The sequence below is a fragment of the Dunckerocampus dactyliophorus genome, chromosome 7, assembly GCF_027744805.1.
Source record: "Dunckerocampus dactyliophorus isolate RoL2022-P2 chromosome 7, RoL_Ddac_1.1, whole genome shotgun sequence".
Lineage (NCBI taxonomy): Eukaryota > Metazoa > Chordata > Actinopteri > Syngnathiformes > Syngnathidae > Dunckerocampus > Dunckerocampus dactyliophorus.
In genome coordinates this window covers 4,588,071-4,608,991 of record NC_072825.1, presented here as the reverse complement: position 1 = coordinate 4,608,991, position 20,921 = coordinate 4,588,071, and the positions used below count along the sequence as shown (strand labels likewise).

The 20,921-nt window shown below is 46.9% G+C and overlaps 2 protein-coding genes across 8 annotated transcripts; both read left to right on the top strand.

Moving 5' to 3' along the window:
• The first annotated feature begins 755 nt into the window (after positions 1-755).
• Positions 756-16,043, top strand: LOC129185054 (chondroitin sulfate proteoglycan 5-like). Of its 6 annotated transcripts, none has more exons than XR_008572033.1 (7): positions 1,395-1,781; positions 5,660-6,572; positions 8,203-8,391; positions 9,544-9,619; positions 9,757-9,877; positions 9,950-11,070; positions 13,292-13,381. XR_008572033.1 is itself a non-coding variant. In XM_054781715.1 (7 exons), the coding sequence occupies exons 1-6, from the start codon at positions 1,598-1,600 to the stop codon at positions 13,376-13,378; spliced, it is 1,506 nt and encodes a 501-aa protein (XP_054637690.1). In that variant the 5' UTR covers positions 1,395-1,597; the 3' UTR covers positions 13,379-13,381; positions 15,156-15,304. The 6 variants fall into 6 exon arrangements, 4 of the variants coding, with proteins under 4 accessions (XP_054637686.1, XP_054637690.1, XP_054637687.1 ...); XM_054781715.1 differs by lacking the exon at positions 9,757-9,877 and adding an exon at positions 15,156-15,304 and having other exon boundaries at positions 11,014-11,070; XM_054781711.1 differs by lacking the exons at positions 9,757-9,877; positions 9,950-11,070; positions 13,292-13,381 and adding exons at positions 756-862; positions 15,156-16,043 and having other exon boundaries at positions 1,460-1,781; positions 9,544-9,697.
• Positions 16,044-19,044: 3,001 nt separating this feature from the next.
• On the top strand, positions 19,045-20,892 carry elp6 (elongator acetyltransferase complex subunit 6). Of its 2 annotated transcripts, none has more exons than XM_054782057.1 (7): positions 19,045-19,312; positions 19,411-19,489; positions 19,634-19,704; positions 19,848-19,972; positions 20,063-20,258; positions 20,327-20,471; positions 20,585-20,892. In XM_054782057.1, exons 1-7 carry the CDS (start codon positions 19,259-19,261, stop codon positions 20,596-20,598), a joined length of 684 nt encoding a protein of 227 aa, XP_054638032.1. In that variant the 5' UTR covers positions 19,045-19,258; the 3' UTR covers positions 20,599-20,892. The 2 variants fall into 2 exon arrangements, with proteins under 2 accessions (XP_054638032.1, XP_054638031.1); XM_054782056.1 differs by having other exon boundaries at positions 19,046-19,312; positions 20,327-20,476.
• Positions 20,893-20,921: the final 29 nt, after the last annotated feature.

The following is a 20,921-nucleotide window of genomic DNA, read 5'->3' as shown; positions in this document are numbered from 1 at the left end:
GCGTCCTCATGTCAGTGGGTGGCCTTTCACTGGCCATGACCGTGTGGTCATGTGATGTGACTGACCTCTCCCACATAGCATCTTTAATGGCTACTTGTATTTTTAAGAGTTTTGTGTAGAGCAGGTTTTTGTGTAGCATTTAGTTTGATTTTGTACGGTCTGTTGCTACTTGGACCTTCACGCTGGCCAATAAAATGTTTTTCTACAAACTCTTGTCTCTGCATTGATGGCTGTCACACATTTTACTAATGCTGACTGGGTGTCACAATTTGGATGCTTTGGACACATTACAATATTTCATCACCAGCATAGTCCTTACAGTGGTTATGTGAATCAAGTATCTTACTTCAGCTCCAAATATTCGTAGTTATTGTAATGATAGCGTTTAAAGTCCCATTCCAATGTAAAGATTTAGTGGCGCACACAACATGATTCACTTGGCACTTTCAAAGATAATCCCAGCCATCCGGCGGCTAATCCGTGCACCACCAGATTTCTCCTGAGCGGCAGATTGACCATGAGGATGTTATGGAGATGGGATTTACTGAAAACGTTCACCACCATTTCATAATAACATCGTAACGCGTTAACACCTAGCGTAATTGACTCAATTTGCTCACCATGTGATCGTGTCACCATCTCACTTCTCAAATCAAGCAAACATGGCAGCCGGTGAAATATCCTTGAAAAGTAAGTTCACTTAATTTGTTTTTAATTGTTTTACTCACTGCATGATATAGTGTGTGTGAGAGGCTTTTCATTCCTTGTACTGTATTCTCATCCCTTGTTTCATGTCCTTGTTTCCTGAGCCTGAGTTAACGAGGTGTGGCAAAGATGAAGTTGATGGAGCAAAGTATGTGAGGTATGTTTTATTTATATGAGATCAATGTTGTTTCTTGGAAGATAAGTGACGTCATCTCTGCGCTTACTTTCTATTTGATTTTAGCAGGCGAAGGGAGGGGGCGGGGTCAAGCTAACATTACTTTCGCTCTGTTTAGCAAACACAACAACAAACGTTTGTTGTTCACTGACACAAGAACACATTGTAGTGCACGCCTTTAGTGTGTTTTAGTAGTGTGGTTAGTGTGCAACACACTTGAACCCTATCAATCATCTCGCCTCACGTGCAGCTTTATGTGGTCAAATTCTGTGGTCTTTTATTGTTCAGTGTGGCCACGCCCACTTTCTTGGCTAATGACGTCGCGTGTTGATGATGAAGTTTGTCAAAGTTTAGACGCTGAGAATGAGGATGAAGGCTTGTATGTGTGACAGGAAGAAATGTTCACTGGGTTTTGGGAGGGGGGAGGAGAGATGATGATGAAAGGAGAGGGAGGAGGAAGAGGGGACAGGACCCCCCCCCCCCCCCCCACCCTCCCTCACTCCTCCCCCCTCCCTCCCAGAAGAGAAGCATCCTGTTTTTTTTCTCTTTCAGTCTTTCTCTCTCTTTGATTCGCTCCAGTCTGAGCCGAGCCAAGCCGGACCGAGCCTAGCTCTGAAAGGTCCACCAGCGCGCTCCTTGAGGCGATGGAGCCGTGAGCTGAGCTGAGCTGAGCTGAGCCGAGCCGAGCCGAAGTGAGCCGAGCAGCCGAGCAAGGCGATGCTGCAGAGTGGACCCAGTGAAGAAGACTCCTGTCGTGCACACGCCTCACACGCACTTTTCTCTGCTTTGGACCGCGCGTGCACGCCCAGCATGGAGCCCAACTCGTGCGCGGGAGGCTGCCGACGCACGCGTGGCGCGTGCGTTCTTCTGCTGCTACTGCTGCACCTGATCTCCGTGCACGGTAAGACACGCACATGCATGCACGCTGCAGGCTCTTGGGTGCCTCTGTTGGCGCGTGCTCGCGACCTGTCACGTATATTGTTTTAAAGATGTTTTGACAGAAACATGAATATTAATGAGACTGCTTGAAATTGGGTCACGTGACGAGGACCGCCGCGACAGCAGTCGCGTGCACTTCGCGCGCTGCAGATGCTCACTTATTAGTGCACTTGTAATCAGGTCACCACATGGGCGTCGTCGTGCACGCGGGCCAGCAGGCGCAGATTAGCGTGCACGTGAATAATGCACTAGGGGACGTGCACGGACATTGTGATACACTCACCGCTGGCTCTTTGTCTGACGGGGCGCGTGCACGTTGGCACATAAGATAAATGCATGCGCGTGCACAAGACAGTCTGATCAAATTGGACTTGTTCCGATTTTTTTGTTTTTCATTTTTACAAAAATGTCTTCTCACTGTAACTTCATTCATTTACAACATCACACAGCTCTTAACCAACCAATCAATCAATGAGAGGACTAGAGAGCTTCATTGTTCCTGAATCATAATTCTTAATCTTAACAAGACATTTTGAACAATTGTATGCTTCCAACTTTGTGGAAATACTTTGGGGAAGATCCCTTTTCTGCTCTTAGTGCACAAAGAGAACTCCATCCAGCTTGGTGTGGAAGAATTGGAACACACAGACACACTCCAACATATTGAGACTTTTCACTTCCTGGAGGTGTCCCAATACTTTTGTCCATGTCTAGGAGAGCTATGCTAAGATAGATACTAGATAGGAGCAATAGCCTCAAGTTAACGGCAGTTGTTAATAACTAAAGTGTGTATGTGTTAAAGATGGCTGATTACATGTTAGCCATTAGAAGAACCCTCCTCTTTATCTTCTTCATCCTCACCGTCTGGCCTCTGTGGCCGCCTGTCAGTCATCTTTACTGCCTGTTAGCGGTTACTTCATTGCTTCCCCTCCCCCCATGTGTTAAATACAGATGACATAGGACCCGTACACACACACACACACACACACTGCGTGCGTGCATGTCTGATTGGGGGTGTATCTTGCACGTCTCTGGAAGACTCCCCCCCATTTGGAAGGCTGGCACTTTTCTGCTATCATGTGACTCACCAACACATAAAAACATGTAGTGTCATCTTCTTCGCCTCCATGGCACCCACCCACTCACATCACAACATGTCCTCCTGATGTGATTGTATATTGTTCTTACCTTCACCATGCACGATGGCGTGCACACGTGCACTCCATCTTCACTGTCTAAACGAACTCAGTGAACTCAAACAACGCGTACCTGCATCCAGCACAGGAAGTGGGCCGTTGCCGTGGAAACTGCATCTCTCTTTGTGTGTGTGAGGACGCTAGAAAGGCAGAGGATGTTTCCATGGCAACACATCCTCCCTCCACTCGACAACCACCTGTTGAGTCGAAGACGAGAGGACCAGGATGACGAAGATGAGAACGTTTTGTGTTGGCCCATCAGAGGGCGCCACACAGTTAGCTCGTTAGCAGGACTAAACCAAAAGTACAGCAATGAGGGACAGACAGACTAAGCTAAATTAAGGTTGTTCACATCCTGTCAGTGCGTGTGTGTGGGTCGACTGAGGATTAACCCGTGAACGACCTCAGCCTGAAAGAAGAAAAACAAACCTCCAATGAGCCCAAAGGCACCAAAGCGCTGGTGTGGTACCAGGAAGCGACAGCATGTGTTGTCATGGTAACAGATGCTGCTGTTCCAACTGCATGGAGGAAAACTCCATCATCATTTCTGTCCTTTGTTGCTTCAGTTTTGGTTCTGTTGAGGACGTTCTTGTTTCTAGAACAGCTAAGACATGTTCGGACCATCAGAGAAGACCTGGTCCCAGCCTGACAGGACATCATTAATTACACTTACCTCCTCCAAGCACAAAGTGTGTTTGTTAGCAGCGCGACATTTTTATCTATTTACACCAGGGGTCTCAAACTCAATTTCACTGGGGGCCACTGGAGGGAGAGTCTGGGTGAGGCTGGGCCGCATCAAGTATTGGGAGTAAGGCTGGGAATCTCAGGGTACCTCATGATACGATACAATTCACAATACATCCATGTGATAACACTACTGTTAGTTCAGTGTTGTTTACTTGCCCCTGTAAGTATGTAAGTAACACTGAGTTTGCCCGGACGTTGCGGCCTGCAGTTACACTACTCTTTGATGTCCAGTCGCGGGCCGCAAGATACGATTTGGTGGACCGCAAATGGCCCGTGGGCCGCGAATTTGAGACCCCTGATTTACACCAACACGTAACAAAATGGCAATTGATTTATCCACACACACATCCTCTGTCTTGATGGTGTGTTGCTGTCCCAAATCCATTACTGTTGTACACTTGCTGACAATGATGATCACAGTATTTACCTTCTTCTTTTCTCCTTTTTAATTGTAAATTGCAACCACTCAAGTGTTAGTGTTCGTCTCTTGCGTTTTCCTGCTCAGCCAAGATGGTGACTATGGACGGTAGTAAGTGTCCATCATAAATGAGTTACCAATTGAGACACATCAATCAGGATTCTTGTATTTAGAGTCCATCATTGCTTCAACTGTGCTCCACTTTGTAGTGACTGCCACCTACAGGACTGGAGTGGATCATTATTTGAACTGGTCGCCAGCCAATCACAGAGCACATATAGACAAAAAAACATTCACACCTATGGAGAATTTAGAATCTCCATTTAATCTAGCATGTATACTTTTCGAATGTACAGGGAGACTCCACACAGTGATGTTCCAACAGAGATACGAACCCACAATCCCCTGTCTGTGGGGCAACATGCTAACCAATCGACCATTGTTCTGCCCAGTCAGTACCCCAAAACACTCAAAATGGTGAGTCTGCAGTCTTGGACACTTACTACCCTCAGTAGTTGCCATCTTGGCTAAGCAGAGGAAGGGGAAAGACTACCAAAGAAAAAGGAATGTAATTTCTGCCTCATTTGAAGCAAGGGGTACATGCAAGTTAGAAAAATTCTAAATTCATTTTTAATGGTTGTACAATGGAGAAGTGGGGGAAAAAAACTAGCAAATATTTTATGGGGTGACCCAAATGTTGGCGATGTTGGCGATGCTCTGTCGAGTGGTTGCAATTATTAAAAGGAGAGAAGAGGATGCTATTTCCAGTAAGTGTACACAGTACTGGATTTGGGACAGCACTATACTGTCAAAGTTCATACACTCAGGAACTACACAGTGTACACAGTATACTTATTGTCCTGATGCAAGTGTTGCATTTGAGACACAGCATGAGTGGAGAGGTGTGGTATGGGCCAAGAAAGAGCTTTTACATGTTGGTGCAGGTCCAGATAAAGGTGTGGATGAACGAGTCGTAATGTGACGTACACCCTCTTCAGCCGAGGCCTGTGCTCTACATAGTAGCAATTTTATTTTTTTGTAAGGTCTGCACTGCAATGTGATCGTCTGAGAACATCTTTGGCTCCGCCTCTGCTGGTCCATGTACTTCTGGAAGTATTTGTCAGTCAAGTGAAAGTCAACAAAGTGCTTGTGTCCAAATGCATCATGGGAAAGTAGGAAAGTTGATTTCGTGCACTTAATGACCTGACAACATTGAGACAGCATTGTGGGCAGGGCTTTGAGAGCCAACACTCACACACACGCACACATGATGATGTGGTGTCCTTGCTAATCTTTAATCTAAGATGTTGATCATTGAAGAGCATCAGTCAATGATGTTTTAATCCTTTAAAGCGGTCTTGCATCCCATAATACCAAAGCGTGTCACACCGCAGTCATCTAGCAGTGTTTCAAGGATTCAAACACGTGATCTCAGATGACGTGTGTGCGAGCTCACTTCCTGTTTGTGCGTGTTTGCAGGAGGTGTCATGGCGACCAACTCCACCCAGCTAGACGCCGCCGCCAACAGGACCGCCCCGCTTAGCGAGCAGGAAGGGCTCGCTGATGTGGTCACTGTGGCAACCAGACCAAGTGGCTCAGTCAGGCCCAACGTCGTCAACACTGTGACCCCGAGGGCGGGCCGCGTGCCCCGCGCTGGAGGGGAGGAGGAGGGGGGCAGCGGCTTGTTTGGTGAACCTGTGGTTCCGGGCGTGGAGGAAGTGGCCGTGGCCTCCCCGTCACAAATCAGCCCCGACTCGGCTGAGACAGAGCTACTGTTGCCGAGCAACCCTGGCAAACATGACGTGAGAGAAGAAGAGGGGCTTGTGGCACACAACGACCCGCCATGGATCCACGACAAGGACATCGCTGTCTTTGACCTGGACCCATCCTTCACCAGCACCCACGCCGCCCCGCCCCCGCCCTCCACCCACCCCGCCAACCTCGACGTCCTCCATGTGGACTTCTTTGACCCGTCCTCCCGTGGACGCAAACTGGACTTGGCTCCGCCCTCCACCACATCCCCAGCTCATGAGCTTCAGGGCGGTGACCCGACTTCCTGGGCCATGCCTGACAACTACGACTACCTCACGCCGTACGAGGATGGCGTGTCGCCCACGGCCGACGAGTACGCAGACACCACCACCGACGCCTATGAGAGCGACGGGTCTCCAGCTCGTTCCAGGCCACGGGGTCCTGGTGTCCTCATGCCAAACTTCCCCGCTGGGGTGCCTCCAGCCTCTTCCCCGGTGGACGGCTCTGATGGGATGGGCGGGTGTCGCGTGGGCTACCAGATGGTCAACGCCTCCTGCCGTTCGCCCTGCGACTTTGTGCCCAACTACTGCTACAATGGAGGACAGTGTTACATGCTGGAGGGCGCTGGAACCTTCTGCAGGTAACGTGTGTGCGTGTGTGTGTGATGGACATTGAGAGACGAGACATCCGGAGTGTAAGACACTTTAGGAAGAGAAAGCGTCAACAGATGAGAAATACTGAGAGGTGGAGTACAAACTCAGTGAGTCATAACCTTACAACGCTGCCAGTGTGTGTGTGTGTGTGTGTGTGTGTGTGTGTGTGTGTGTGTTGCAGCTTGATATAATTACGTTTGCATGCAGTGTGTTAAATTTCATGGAAACACACTCACAATAATAAAACCATCTGCACACACACACACACACACACACACACACGCAGGAGAGATTGTGTGTGTGTCAGAGTTCATTTCCAGTCAATGAGGTTATGAGGTCAAACACACACACACACACACACACACACAGGAGAGTTACGGCTGCCAGCAAGGTTGGGACAAAAGACTCAAACACTTTGTTTTTGCCAAACTTGTCTGACATTCAAGTGATCTCACACACGCACACAGAGTGCTTCAGGTTGTATTGAAGTTTAGTGTGTTATTTTGTGTTTTGCACACATGAAGTCAGGTGGTGAGTTCAAGTTTAAAGTTAGTCTTGTTATCAGCCAGTGATGATGATGATGACGACAACGACAAGGGTTGGCTCATGTAGATGTTCTCACTAGGTGGGGCACACACGGAAGGGGTCACTGGAGGACAGACTGCGGGGGCAGCAAAGAGCAAACTGAAGCTAGTTTTTCTGCATGTGATGGAATGAGAGTCAGACTGAGTTGCCATGACGACCAGCACATCCCCCTCCTTCTCTCCAGAGTCTCTTATTTGCATCCCCTCCCCCCATCTGTCTTACATAAACCTCTTCTTTGTGTGCCTTCAAGTCCAATCCAACATGTCTCACAAATCACCACACGCAGCATCATGTCATGGCAACGCACATCACTTGTCGTCATGGCAACGTCTTCTGACCATTACATTAAAGAAACAAAACTGTTACAAATGTAGTTCGTGAACACTTGCGCTCTTACACTTAGTATTTTGAGTGCATAAGTGCATTCCCACTGAGAAGTGCAGCTAAATGCTGTGCACTGTCAGTACCCGTGAGTTGCACTGAAAACACTCAAAATGGTGAGTGTACAGTGATGGACACTTACAAACCTCAGTGGTCGCCATCTTTACTTTATCGTACGAGGGGAGGGACTAACTCCAGTGGTCGCATTTCACCATTAAAAGGCAGAGAAGAAGAAGTGGCTAAGTATTGTAATCGTCACCTGTGGTAGGTGTATAACAAAAGTAATGGGTTTGAGACACTGTCAAAATTCACACGCTCAGGAACCAAGTACACAGTGTACAAAGTATACTTATTGAAGTGTACTGACGGAAGTCTTCCATTTGAGATACAGCCACTGGCTTCTTCTTCTGTTCACTACTTTGCACTGCTACGGATTGCTCCTCATTATTTCAAGTTAGTCCCTCCCATTCTGGCATCTCTCCCCAAGATGGCCACTATTGAGAGTGAGAAGTGTCCATCACTGGCAGTGCACTGCATTTTGTTATACTTGTCAGTGTGAACACACTTATGCAAGTGCAACGGAGACACATCACGTGTGTCAATGTAAATGTTGCACTGTCTGGTGACTGACGCCTGTCCCCGCCCACTCAGGTGTAACGTGCAGGACTACATTTGGCACAAGGGCGCTCGCTGCGAGGCGGTGGTGACAGAGTTCCAGGTGATGTGCTTGGCGGTGGGCGCGTCAGCCGTGGTTGTGCTGCTGCTCTTCATGATGGTGGTCTGCTTCGCCAAGAAGCTGCACGTGCTCAAGACAGAGAACAAGAAGCTGCGCAGACGCAGGTGAGACATCAACAACATGTTCAACAGTCCTTTAAAAAGTCATGACAGCAAGCTGACATGACGGCCATCTTTACACACCTGGAACATCCCGCCTGGTAAAATGGCGTCAAGAGGAGGAAGAGGGTGGGGGAGGGCTGCCAACGTGGATGGAGGTGGACTGAATGTAAAGTGTTGCAGGCTGACAGTGAGACTGTGTGAGTGTGTGTGTGGTGGGGGGGGGGATGCTTGGCCACTGCCTCCACAGTGTTTTAGCAGCCATCTCCATGGCAACCGCTGAGCAGCAGCTCGCAGGAATCGAACGTGCAAATGTGAAGCGGACCGTTGAATCGTCAATGCCAGCTCCCATGCTATGAGCCTATTTTTAGCTGTGGGGTGGGGGGGAAGTTGGCGTGATGATGAAAACCAAGATGGCGACAAGACGCTGGCGAGAAGGCATTTTGACAAAGAGAAAAGGATGATGTCATTGCTTCCCTGCATCCAGCTGAAAGTAGGCCAGCCTGAGTGGGGGGGCGTGGGGATGAGGGGGAGGCGGGGCTGACCTACATGCAGCTGTGAAACTTGAGGGTGGGAGTGGGGGGGGCATGATGAAGAGAAAGAGAAACAACCTCAACAAGTACAAAAAGATGAGGAAGGGTGCGGGGGGGGGCGCAGACAACGCTCATGAATACATGAGAGATCACGCCCTCACACCCCTCACCCTCAGCCCCCACAAATGTCAACAGGCTAGTTAGCATCTTCATGTTGATGCAGGCGCAGACGGCGCTGATGGACCCCACAAAACAAGACCAGCGACACCTCACTTCTTCTCTTCTTTTGCAAGTGACTGGAGACAAGGAAGTAAACAGAAAGTGACAAGGAAGTAAACAGGAAATGAGCAGGAAGCATCCGGGAAGTAAGCAGGGAGTAAACAGTAAGTGAGCAGCAAGTAAACAGCAGGCAAGCAGCAAGTAATCAGGAAGTAAGAAGCAAGTAATCAGGAAGTAGACGGCAAGTAATCAGGAAGCAGTGTGAATATGTTTGCATCATAGATTAAATGATTTGCTTCTTCTGTCAATCTAAAGCTGCTTTCTTGCTCTTTTTTGCCCCGCCCCCTTTGACTTTCTTCTCTTCATCCTTTCCCTCTCTGCCCCCCCCACCCTTCATGCCCAGCAGTAAGTACCGGCCCACGTCGGAGCAGCACAATGATAATTTCTCGCTGTCCACCATCGCTGAGGGCTCCCACCCAAATGTAAGGAAACTGTGCGACACCCCTCCTAACGCCCCCCATGCCCGTGCATTGGCTTACTATGATAACATTATCTGTCAGGTAACGTCTTCTCGCCTCTCTCTCACCCTTTTTCTGCATCTGTACCCCCCGACCTAAAGTAACTCCCTCTTTCTTCCCCCTAATGCATGGGCATGAGTATCTGAGTATCGATACTCGGAGGCGAGCGTGAGAGGGGGGAGGAGGTGGAGGACGGGGGTGTTTGAAGAGCGATGGAGGATGGTGGGCGTGTCAGACAGAAAAGTCTTCTATGTAGATATAGATCTATGTACAAGACTTTCATGTCTCCTGTAGACTAAATCGTCCTATCACAGTGAGGCCCTTGCAGCCTGTTGCCATGACGACCCCCCTACCCTGTCCCCCGCGTGGCTTTAACTGCCACCATCCTTCACTCCTTGCCACCGCCATCTTTCTCTGACCTCGCCTCTCGCATCGGTAAGTCCTGGCATGACGCGCCCCCCCCCCCCGGTGGCCATGCCAGTCGCTACAGCTCTGCTTCGCTGTCTGCTAACAAACTGTCTTGTTTATCCTGAAAGTGGGCGGGACAGTGGGTGGGGGCCACACGCTCTGGGTGGGAAGTCACACTGAAGGCTCTACGGTGAATATCAGGATAAACATCTGAGATGCAAGACTTGGACTAACTGTAGCATGGTTAGCTAGTAGCCTAGCTAGTTAGCCTAGCATGGCGGGATGGCGTAAAAATAACACGCCATGCTGACATGAGCGTGTTATTTTTTACGGCATTCAGCAGCATGGTTGCACTTTGCGCTACAGCCGAGGTTGAATGTGTTTTGTTTCTGCATTCTGGTAGAAGTGGTACCTCCCTCTAACTGAACAAAGAACATTTTCACAACTCTCTCACACAAAAAGACCAAAAAGAAACATCTTCATTACGTCTCCCCCAAAACATCTCAACAAAGTCACAGTCCCTAACCAAGAAATGTCCTACTGCACGTACACTACAACACTAAAATAATCAATTTATTGTATTTTATTTCTAACATTTGTTGGCTTCGCAGTACTCCTCAACGGGAGAATAGGAGGAGTGCTTTAAGAAAGAAGCTAACGTTAACTACATTAGCAATTAAATATCAAAGCTAATTCTGTTATAATTATTATTATTAAAATGTGCTTATTTTGGCCATGGTGCTGCTATGGCTGAACACATCAGTCTCATTAAAAAAAATTAAAAATACAATTAGAAGAAGTGTAAAGTTCTCGTTAGTTCTTCTCTTCCTGTCTGCCGAGTCTTTCTCGCTGTAAGCTCCGCCGCTCTGTCTCTCTCCGCCCTCCCTCTGTCGCTATGACGATGCTTGTCTGCTTAAGGAGTATAACCTTTGACCACCCCCTCCCCTCAGAAAACCATGAGCAGATACACGTGGGAGTGTAAGACCAAAGAGGAGTCCGACTGTGAGGTAAGACCAGAACCCCCCCGCCCCCCTCGTCAGATAGCCCCGCCCCTTCACCTTCCCAAACTGCTGTGTCATTGTTAGTGTGGCGCTGTCAACCAATCATCCGCTGCCTCAGCTGTCAGTTAAACCAAAACAACAACAACAACACAATAATGACCACGCCCACAAAACGCTCATCACAACCAAACATTTCCTGTCACTCACAAGGTGGCCACGGTTGAGATATTCTCGCCAATTAGATGACTTCAAACATTCATGCCCCGCCCACTGCAATACAATCAATATAAAATGAATACACTCTGCTTCGTCAACGGAAGGTTTGTCAGTGGGATTGAGAAAGGCCTCCTTCCACCGCCCGATTATATCCTCATCTGACGTCAGCAGGACTCTGATGCCACTGTAAACAGTGTGGACTTGGCATTGCTTCCTCTTTATGAGGTGTTGGATGGTTTGTCAGAACTTCTTTGCGCTCCATGGCTTCACCGAACTCCTTCCACACCCGAGTTTTTGCTTTGACCAGAGCCAAAGTCGCATGCCACACACCGCGCGCCGCTTGGCCTGCTGGTACCTAACAGCTGTCAAGCCATCCATGGTCGGTAAGACTCCTTCAGCTTGATGGCCTCCCGAACCTCTGGTGTCCACCATCGGATTCGGGGGTATCCACCATCGTTGGCACGGACCTCCTTGCAACCACATCTCTGATTGTCTGCCTCAGCCATGAAGGCACGGAATATAGCCCATTCGGACTCAATATCCTCAACCTCCCCTGAGAAGCAGGCGAAGGTTTGCTGGAGGTGTGAGTTGAAGACTCGATGAACACGAGACTGACAAATGTTCCCAGCATACCCCCACTATCTCACCATGTGCTTGTGTCTGCCAGGTCTCCCACCATGTAATCCAAGTCATCACCAAGTGGTGATCAGTTGGCAGCTCAACCCCTCTCTATCTGCGGTAGTCAGAAAACCCCTCAGTGGCAAAGCTCCTGGGCTGGACAAATTTCCCCCTGAATTCCTTTAGCCTCTGGATGTCGTGGGACTCTCTTCATTGACACAGCTCTTCAATATTGCGTGGAAGTCAGGAACATTGGCAGACTTGGGTGATCTTCCCCCATTTCAAGAAGGGTGACCGGAGGGTGTGTTGCAACTCCAGGGGGATAACCCTGTGAAAAGTCTATTCCAGAATGCTGGAGAGAAGGGTATGACCTGGTGCAGGTACAGAACACAGGACCAGCTCTACACCCTTGCAAGGGTACAGAAACGTGCATGGGAGTTTGTCCAAGTCGTCCACATTTGCTTTGTGGACATGGAAAAGGCATTTGACCATGTCCCTCACGATGTCCTGTTGGGGTAGCCCTGGAAGTACAGGGTTTGTGGCGCACAACTACGTGTAATTTGGACCTTGTAAAACCGAAGCTGGAACCTGGTCTGCATTGCCAGCAGTACGTGGAGCCTGTTCATTGTGAACGTTGGCCTCCGCCAAGGCTGCACAAGCAGCAGCCAACATTTCCTCCATAGGGTGGCCGGTCTCACCCTAACAGGGTGTGGAACTCGGTCATCCAGGAAGAATGCAGAGTAGAGCCGCTGCTCCTTCACATGGAGAGGAGCTAGTTGAGGTGGCTCGGGCATCTAGCTCTGATGCCTCCCTGGTGAGGCAGGTCTAGCTGGGAGGAGGTCCCGGGGTAGACCTAGGACACACCGGAGCGATTATGTCTTGCAGCTGGCCTGGGAACATCTCGGTGTTCCCCCTGTGGAACTGGAAGGTGTGGCCGAAGACCGGGAAGTTTGGGCTTCCTTACTCAGACTGATTCCCGTGACCCAGAGCGGGTCAGCGGGTAAATAGAAAAAAATTAAATGAATAGAAGACAATTCAGTGGTGGTGGGAGGGGGAACTCTTTGAATTGTACACTCACTTTCATCAAACAGCTAGCATAGTGTGAACGAGCTAACGTACACGTGAAGTCATATGACTGATATGACGTGAATATTTAATCATTAAAGGTACAGTATGTAGTAACTCTACAATAATAGTAGCATTAGCATTAGCTGGTTGAGCTGGGGGGAGGAGTCAGGCCTTCATCATCATCACCATCAGAACTTTGTTTTTATCTCTGTTCCCCAAAACGCTGAAAACTCCTCGTGACTGTGCCTCCTTACCCCCCGCCCCCCACCACCACCTCCACCCATGCAACACAAGCAAAAGCCAACAAAACAAAAACGTTTTCCAGTTTCACGCTGACGGGAGGACAGAGGGCCCATACCCCGTAACCATGGAAGTCACGTACCCGCACGTCCTGCCGGAAGTTACTATCTAGCTGGTAAATAACCTTCTTTGACCTTCAACATTTAACAGTGGATGGGGGGAGGGGGGGTTGTGTGTGTGTGTGCGTGTGTGTGTGTGTGAAGGCTGCAGGTCCCTAAAGTGCATAGCAGATGTCTTTATGTGGACATGGTACCCACTGACCACCCACCAGCACTATCAGTGGGGGATGGGGGGAAAGCTGTCTGCATGAATCACTATTATGAAATGAATTGGGGGGGTGCTTTGATGTGGGGTGCTCGCATGCGGATGTGCATGTTGCTCCTGGTTTGTCTGGGGGTGGATGGAGGTGGCGGCTGGTGTTATTCATGCAGTTCACCTCTTCCACCAGCAGGAGGACAAGCAGATGGAAGACACTGTATACACTGACGCCCCTCGACCCACCCCCCACCACTGACTATGCACATGACACAGGAAGTGTAGCAGCAGAGACTTGACTTGGACTTGAGACGTGACTTGGATGCTGTGATGAGTTTTGCGTGATGCATTCATGACTGCTGGGAAAAAGGACATTTGTGGACATTACAGATGGGAGATGTTCGCCCGTTTTCTGGAGTCTTTGCTAGCAGCTGTGTGAGTTTCATCCTGCAGCAGGAGATGAACAGCCCGGCGTAGCATACTGTACACAACACACGCTGAAGAAGCGAAATACTCCAAGCAATCAGTAAATGAGAGAAAACATCAGCAGCTCTTAGGAGGATGCAAGACTTGATTAAAGACGTTACATCACTCAGCAGACAACACCGGTTAAAAGAATGCTGCCCAAACTTTCGATTTTTCCATCACATACATAAAAAGTACATTTTGTACATTAAAGATGCTGATCCAATGGAGATCAATACTGTATATTGGAAGCTACAAAACATCCACATCTTAGCTTTGACCTACAAGTGACAAAGCTAATTAGTGTAATATCTAAAATATATCTCATTAATAATCAATTCATTTTATTTTTATAATATGCTGAGGTGATAATGGGAAAATGCCTAAAATGGCCCCTGGGCTGCACTTTGAACACCCATGGGTTCAAAACTCAATAAAACATGGTCGTTGGGTTTTCTTTAATTCCCTTTTTTTTTGAAGATTTTTTTCTACACAGTATCGTCACTGGTGGTCTTTGCCGTTTATCGTACTGTAGACTGTCAGTAGTTTGCAGTGGCACACTCCTACACAGTATTTATTAGCATGTGCACAACTACTACACACAGTATTTAGTATTTACTTTTTATTAGTATGTGTACAACTACCGTACATCGTATTTATAAATATAATGTCGTAGTTGACTACTACACACACTATTTATTTTTTATTAGCATGTGTACAACTACTATACGGTATTTATTATTTAGTCTTTATTAAAATGTATACCACAACTACACACAGTATTTATGTATTATTTGTTAAAATGTAAATTACTACCATTAGTGTTTATTATTTACTATTTATTAGCATGTATACAACAACTCCACACAGTATTTATTACTTAGTATTTATTAGCCTGCATACAAGTATGACACACGGTATTTATTCTGTACTACTTATTAGCATGTATACAAATATACACGCAGTACTTATTATTTTACTGTTAGCATATGTACCAATGAGAACATCAAAGAGCGTCACATTGTAGTTAGCGTCCACAGACAAAAGTCAGCATTGGCCGACACTTGTACATGTACAGGAAATATACGTGTATACCGTCTATGTACGCGTACGTATGTGTATACATGTTGTCTGCGCGCTAACTCCTTGTACTTCCTCCTCTCGGCTAGGATGATCCCACTTCCCAGAACAAGCTGGAGGATGCGGTGAAGGCCCCGCCCCAGGAAGACGAGTCCCTGAACATCCACAACGCTCTGACCCCCAAACACGACAACCACAAGCTGCTGGGGGAGGACAACTCGTCAGAGGTAAACTCTCTGCAGAACAACATGATGTGAAACATTTTCACCACTTCTACGCCACACGGGTCCACCTAGCGGCCCATCCTGGGGCCCGCCCGCCAACACTGCCATCCGGCCACGGCCGCCCATATCCCCAAAACGCCGCCCCCTCTTCATCCCTGCACCATCCTGTTTCGCAGCCCCGCCCCTTGTTGCTGTCACATGACTGCCCCATATCTCTCTCTCACCACACACACACACACACAAACACACACACACACACACCTTCCTTGCCTGCATTGTTGTATTTTGTAAAAAACATGAAAGAATTCCAAGGTGTGTAAAGAAAAAAGCTAGTGAGAGCTTTGATGTTTGTTATTAATCCAGTGATGTTTTAAATATTGCAAACAAACACGACGTGTCTTTTCTTTCATTTCTAATCCTTTCATGTACTTCTTTTTATTTTATACTCTTTCAACCAACAACAAACCACACTTGTTGAAATAAACCTTTTTAACATCACCTCTCTATGACCTCTCTATGACCTTCTTCTCCATGCCACACACACGCACACACACTAATGCTGTGTCTCAAATGGAATACTTACGTCAGTACACGTCACTAAGTATACTGTGTACACTGTGTACTTAGTTTCTGAGTGTGGGAATTGACATTGTCGTCCTGTCCCTCATCCATTACGGTCGTTGTACACTTACTGAAAAGAGCAATCGCAATATTTACCTACTTATTCGCTCCTTTTTAATGGTGAATTGCAACCACTTGATGGAGCATTATCGCCAATATTTAGGTCTCCCCATAAAATATTTGCAAGCCTACAATAATTAAAAATGAATTTGTTATGAATTTTTCTAGCTTGCGTCATTCAGGCGTCACTTTTTATTTGGTAGTCTCTCTGCTTCCGCGATGTAACCAAGGTGGCGACTACTGAGGGTGGGAAATGTCCCGCCACTGCACACTCACCATTTCGAGGCTTTTGAGGACAAATGTGAGTATACGGACAGCGCACTCCGTTTTTGCTGTACTTCTTAGTGTAAACACTTATGCACTCAAACGACAAAGTGTAAGTACGCAAGTGCACCAATTGAGACACAGGCATGACAATAGTTGGCGTTCAAGGAGGTGACAGGGCTCAGTAGAGCCCCTAGTGGCCAAAGCACAAATGCACTCAGCTCGTTTATTTATTGGTGGCGTCAGTGAAATGTGATGATGGTCTGTCATGGTGGATTTCACTACAACTGAACTGTTAAAAATGTCTGATTGATTGCATAATTAAATGGTTGATTACAAACTCTTCACCTGTCTGAGGATGTTTACATGACAACCACCAGTGAAGTAAAATAGTTTACTTGACAACATGTTGTGTTAATTGTATCTCAGTTGGTGCACTTGTGTACTTAATCTTTTGAGTGCATAAGTGCATTCACACTGAGAAGGACGGCAAAATGCAGCGCACTGTCAGTACCCGGATGCTGCACGCGCAACACTCAAGATGGTGTGCAGTGATTGACGCTGATGTACAAGTGCTACTAACACAAATTTACACGACAACGCCATCAAGTACTTTCAGCAGCAGTTTTTAGTGCTTTTGTCGCTTTTTTCTTTTTAGGCCGTTGTCATGGAAACAAAGGAGTAAAGCTAGTTTGCTCTTTTTATTCATTTCGGCAAGAAGAATTAGTCATGATGTCAACATGTCCAGCATGAGACAGCTAAAGTGGGCGGAGTTTAGAGACACTGTTCTTTCATAAAGTCCCCATGTGAAAAGTGCTTCAAGCTTTTTTTTTTTTAAACATATTTGCATATGAACAAACACACACACACGCACACACACACAGTATAGCAGTGCTCACGTGCACACTTACATTCATACGTGCACAAAGCATCTGGCACCTTCACACGCTCTTTTCAAACATCACAATGACACACACATACTAACTACACACTCACACTGACACAACTAGTGTACAGAGATGATACACCGCAGGAGCATAAGCACACACACACACACACAGTCTTTGTCAATGTTGTGTTTAGGAATGTTGAGAAATGAATGGATTAAAGACCTTATTGTGGTCAATGCTTCCCATGGGGGAGGGGCTGCTGGGTGTCCTTGTGTCTCCTCAAATAAATTAAGGATGGGGTGGGGGGGCGGTAGAGAAACATTTTATCCCGAAGAAGAAAAGACTTCTTAGCGTGAAGGAAACAAACACACACAATGAAGCCAAGTAAGAAGTAGCGGCTGCCATGGCAACAAGTGGGCATCACATGACCAACTCTGCAAAGGTGGGGGAGGGGCACACTTATTTGTACACCTTAAACAGCCACGTACGTGCACCAGTGCTAGAATGCTCTTCCGGGTGGGTGCACTAAATAACTCACTAACCAGTGATGATCTTATCAGCATCGCTGCTACGCCTTCACCTGTTGATGATGTCTCAAGACAGAGGGGGTGCTGTTTCATTGCAAAATCACTGTTGGGGCTGAGCAGAAGACACGCACACACACACACACACACACGCACACGCAATGTCTTCCTGGAGATACTATATTGTTCAGTTTAGCTAAAAAACAATCCAGGTGAACAACCATAGAATATGGCTCAGCACTTTATAGCAGCACACTCAAGGTCGTGTGACTCAAGCAGACGTCTGAGGGCGTGGCCATGTTGCATGTCAATCACGCCTCATTGTTTGAGCACACGCATGTAGGCATGATGTGAGCGTATGAACTTGTATATTGTTCATTGCTGTGTGTGTGTGTGTATGTGTGCGTGTGTCATGCACATTTGCATGCATGCTTGATTTGTGCATTCATGCGTGTGTGTAGTAGCCAGCCAATCACGAAGGCTTCTGCTGGATGCTAACAGCATCATTCCACCACCTCTTCAGCCAATCAGCAGCTGCCATGATGAAGCGCAGACCCAAGCAGCTTTCATTCCAACAAGAAACATCCACATGCCACCGAGCACGTCGTCTGCATGCACATGCGCACACAAACTAGTTCGCTCCTCGAGTGCACGTGTGGTCTTTATAGAAGCTGCGCTACTTAAATGAGTGTGTTTTGGTGTACACTGTAAGGCCAGCACGAACATGATCAAATGGTGCTCGTCTTGTTGCTTTAGACCGCAGCGCAGGTGCCTTTAACAAGTTGCAGCTAGCAGCTAATGCCTGATGGAAGATGGCAGCACATAAGTGACAGCTACAAAAATCAGCCTTAAGTTCTTCATAATTCAAACTACTTATTTAGCTCCAATTTTAGAGAACATAACTGTGAATAGACATCTACAATGTATTTTACACAAACATACATTTTTGGTTAAATAACATTCCTAGTATTACATTAATGCAGCTTGATTACGGTCTAATCGTCAAGTCTTTGGATAAGAGCTTCACACTGCCATCTGCTGACCAAACAGTAGACTACACCCTGACTTGCTGCTTCATCATTTAACAGTTATGTTTTATGTCTGCGATATATTTAGCAAAGGAAAATCCAAGAAAGTGGAAAAAAACCTATCCTTACTTCCAATGCTATTACACAGCGCAGCCAGCAGATGTCGTTTTAAAAGACAAAGATATTTATAATAAGAAGATGCGGTTGTCTTTAAGTTAATTAATTTGCCATAATGACATGTAGGTGTTTTGTCAGTATGTGTCTCCATGTCCTGATGGTGAAATACCACAAATGATGCAGGAACAGAAAAATGCAATAAGACAGTAAATAGGCGATTTAATTCGAGAGTGAGCCGTCATTTTTGTTTGATCCTATCTTTGGTCGTACGCCACTTCCTCACGTTTGCTTAGCAGTTAGCATCGAGTGGCTTTTCCGTGCTTTTCTTCTTCTTGTTGTTTACATATACGACTTGTAAAGACCATGTGGACTCTTGTATTGTCTCTTTATCGAAGACATCGCTGCTGTATGACGGCTGTTTAACTATTTTTTATGTTTAGGTCGTGTAGCTAGTTTGGCTAATAATGTTTGCAGAGTTGAACAGTATCCTGAACATCAGCCCAGAAAACATTCCGACGGTGAGGACATGACACTTTTATTCATCTAACTCTTCACTTTGAGAGAAGTTTACAAAGACTAAACACGAATGCTAACATGCTAACACATTTGATGTCAGGAAGAGTTTGTGCTGCTGTCCGACAGGCAGAGTGATGCCTCTTTCCTCGTCCATCACTTCCTAGGCTTCTACCTCAGAGGTGATCATGTGACCCCGACTGTCAAACTCATATCAACATAAATATTGATCAAACAAATGTCAACAATAATATTGATTGTTTTATGAAGTCCTAAGTGATTGTGGTAACTAAATGTTTAGTAATTAGCGTTGTCTTGTGTTTCAGCTGGTTGCAAAGTGTGTTTTTTGGGCCTGGCTCAGTCTTTTAGTCACTACAGTGCTGTCAGCCAGAGACTGGTACGTCCTGCATGAACACACTGAAGTCTATCTCTATTTGTGGAGATGATTTGTCACATTTAGAACATCTAATAATAAAACAATTTTATGTGTATTATTTTGAGAGCTGTTTCTAATGTTCTGCTAAATAATATTGTCTTCAGGGTGTTAGTTTGTCTCAGGCAAAGGACAAAGGTCAACTGGTATTCCTGGAGGGACTCAATGAATCCTTGTCCATCCTGAATCCTCAAGATGCCCAAACAGGAAGTGAAGCCATGGACTTCCTCAGGTGAAACCTTTTTTTTTTTTTTTTTTTTTTTTTTTTTTTGAGTTGGACGATTGTTTTAAACCGCTGCCTCTCCACTTCTTCCTCCTTCAGGAATCCCGCTGCCGGTCTTTGTAGTCTCTTCCAGTTTGTGAACTCCAGCATCAGTTGGGGGGGTGGAGAGCCGTGGAGGGGTCCCCCTGTGCTGCTGGTGGATGACCTCAGCGTGCTGCTGAGTCTTGGAGTGGGCATGGGCGCCGTGCTGGACTTCAGCCATTACTGCAGAGCTGCCGTGTGCTCCCGACTGAAGGTCTGCTGGTCCTGAGAAGAACTTTACTCATACCGTAGACCACCTGTGACCTTGACATGACTTTGCAGGGCAACATGGTGATGCTGCTGCGCTGCGATAGCGAAGATGACGACGACAGAGGCTCAGAGAGGCTGCTGAAGGGTTTGACTCATCAATGTAGCCTGGCTCTTCACGTACAGGGTCTCCCCACTGGCTACTGCAGGGACATCCATGGTCAGGTGATTGTCTGTTATACAGGACCATGCTTGGAATGCTCCAGTGCTGTCTCAAATGGAATACTTGCGTCAGTGCACTTCGATAAGTATACTGGGTGTGTGTGTGTTCAGGTGGAGGTGTGTGACAGGAGGAAAGACAACAAGAAGACATTTCAGTTCAAAGTCCAGGACAAAGCAGTCTCCTTCTTTCCTCCAGGGACGTCCAGCGCTGTCCTGTAGTCTCTGCATGGCCCAACATTGCTGCTGTGGGACTGACAAGCATGGTAGCAGCAGGACAAATGAGATACCTGACCAGGAGGATGCTGGTCTTCTCCTGAGAACTGTTGGACTTTGACTCCAGCTTGTATGACCCCTTTGTTGAGTGTTCTAGGAAGTATATTTGTCATCTTTAATTCTTAATGGTATTAAAATGACACACAGAAGCTAAAAAATTCTAGAGCGTCTTCAT

What these genes read in the sequence shown, in the direction of transcription:
- LOC129185054 (XM_054781711.1), top strand. Translation starts at nt 1,598, where the DNA reads ATGCTGCAGAGTGGACCCAGTGAAGAAGACTCCTGTCGTGCACACGCC. An exon ending in GCACCTGATCTCCGTGCACG is followed by an intron (nt 1,782 to 5,659) that starts GTAAGACACGCA and finishes GCGTGTTTGCAG; the next exon opens with GAGGTGTCATGGCGACCAAC. An exon ending in GGCGCTGGAACCTTCTGCAG is followed by an intron (nt 6,573 to 8,202) that starts GTAACGTGTGTG and finishes CCGCCCACTCAG; the next exon opens with GTGTAACGTGCAGGACTACA.
- elp6 (XM_054782056.1), top strand. Translation starts at nt 19,259, where the DNA reads ATGTTTGCAGAGTTGAACAGTATCCTGAACATCAGCCCAGAAAACATT. An exon ending in CCTAGGCTTCTACCTCAGAG is followed by an intron (nt 19,490 to 19,633) that starts GTGATCATGTGA and finishes CTTGTGTTTCAG; the next exon opens with CTGGTTGCAAAGTGTGTTTT. An exon ending in CCGTGTGCTCCCGACTGAAG is followed by an intron (nt 20,259 to 20,326) that starts GTCTGCTGGTCC and finishes ATGACTTTGCAG; the next exon opens with GGCAACATGGTGATGCTGCT.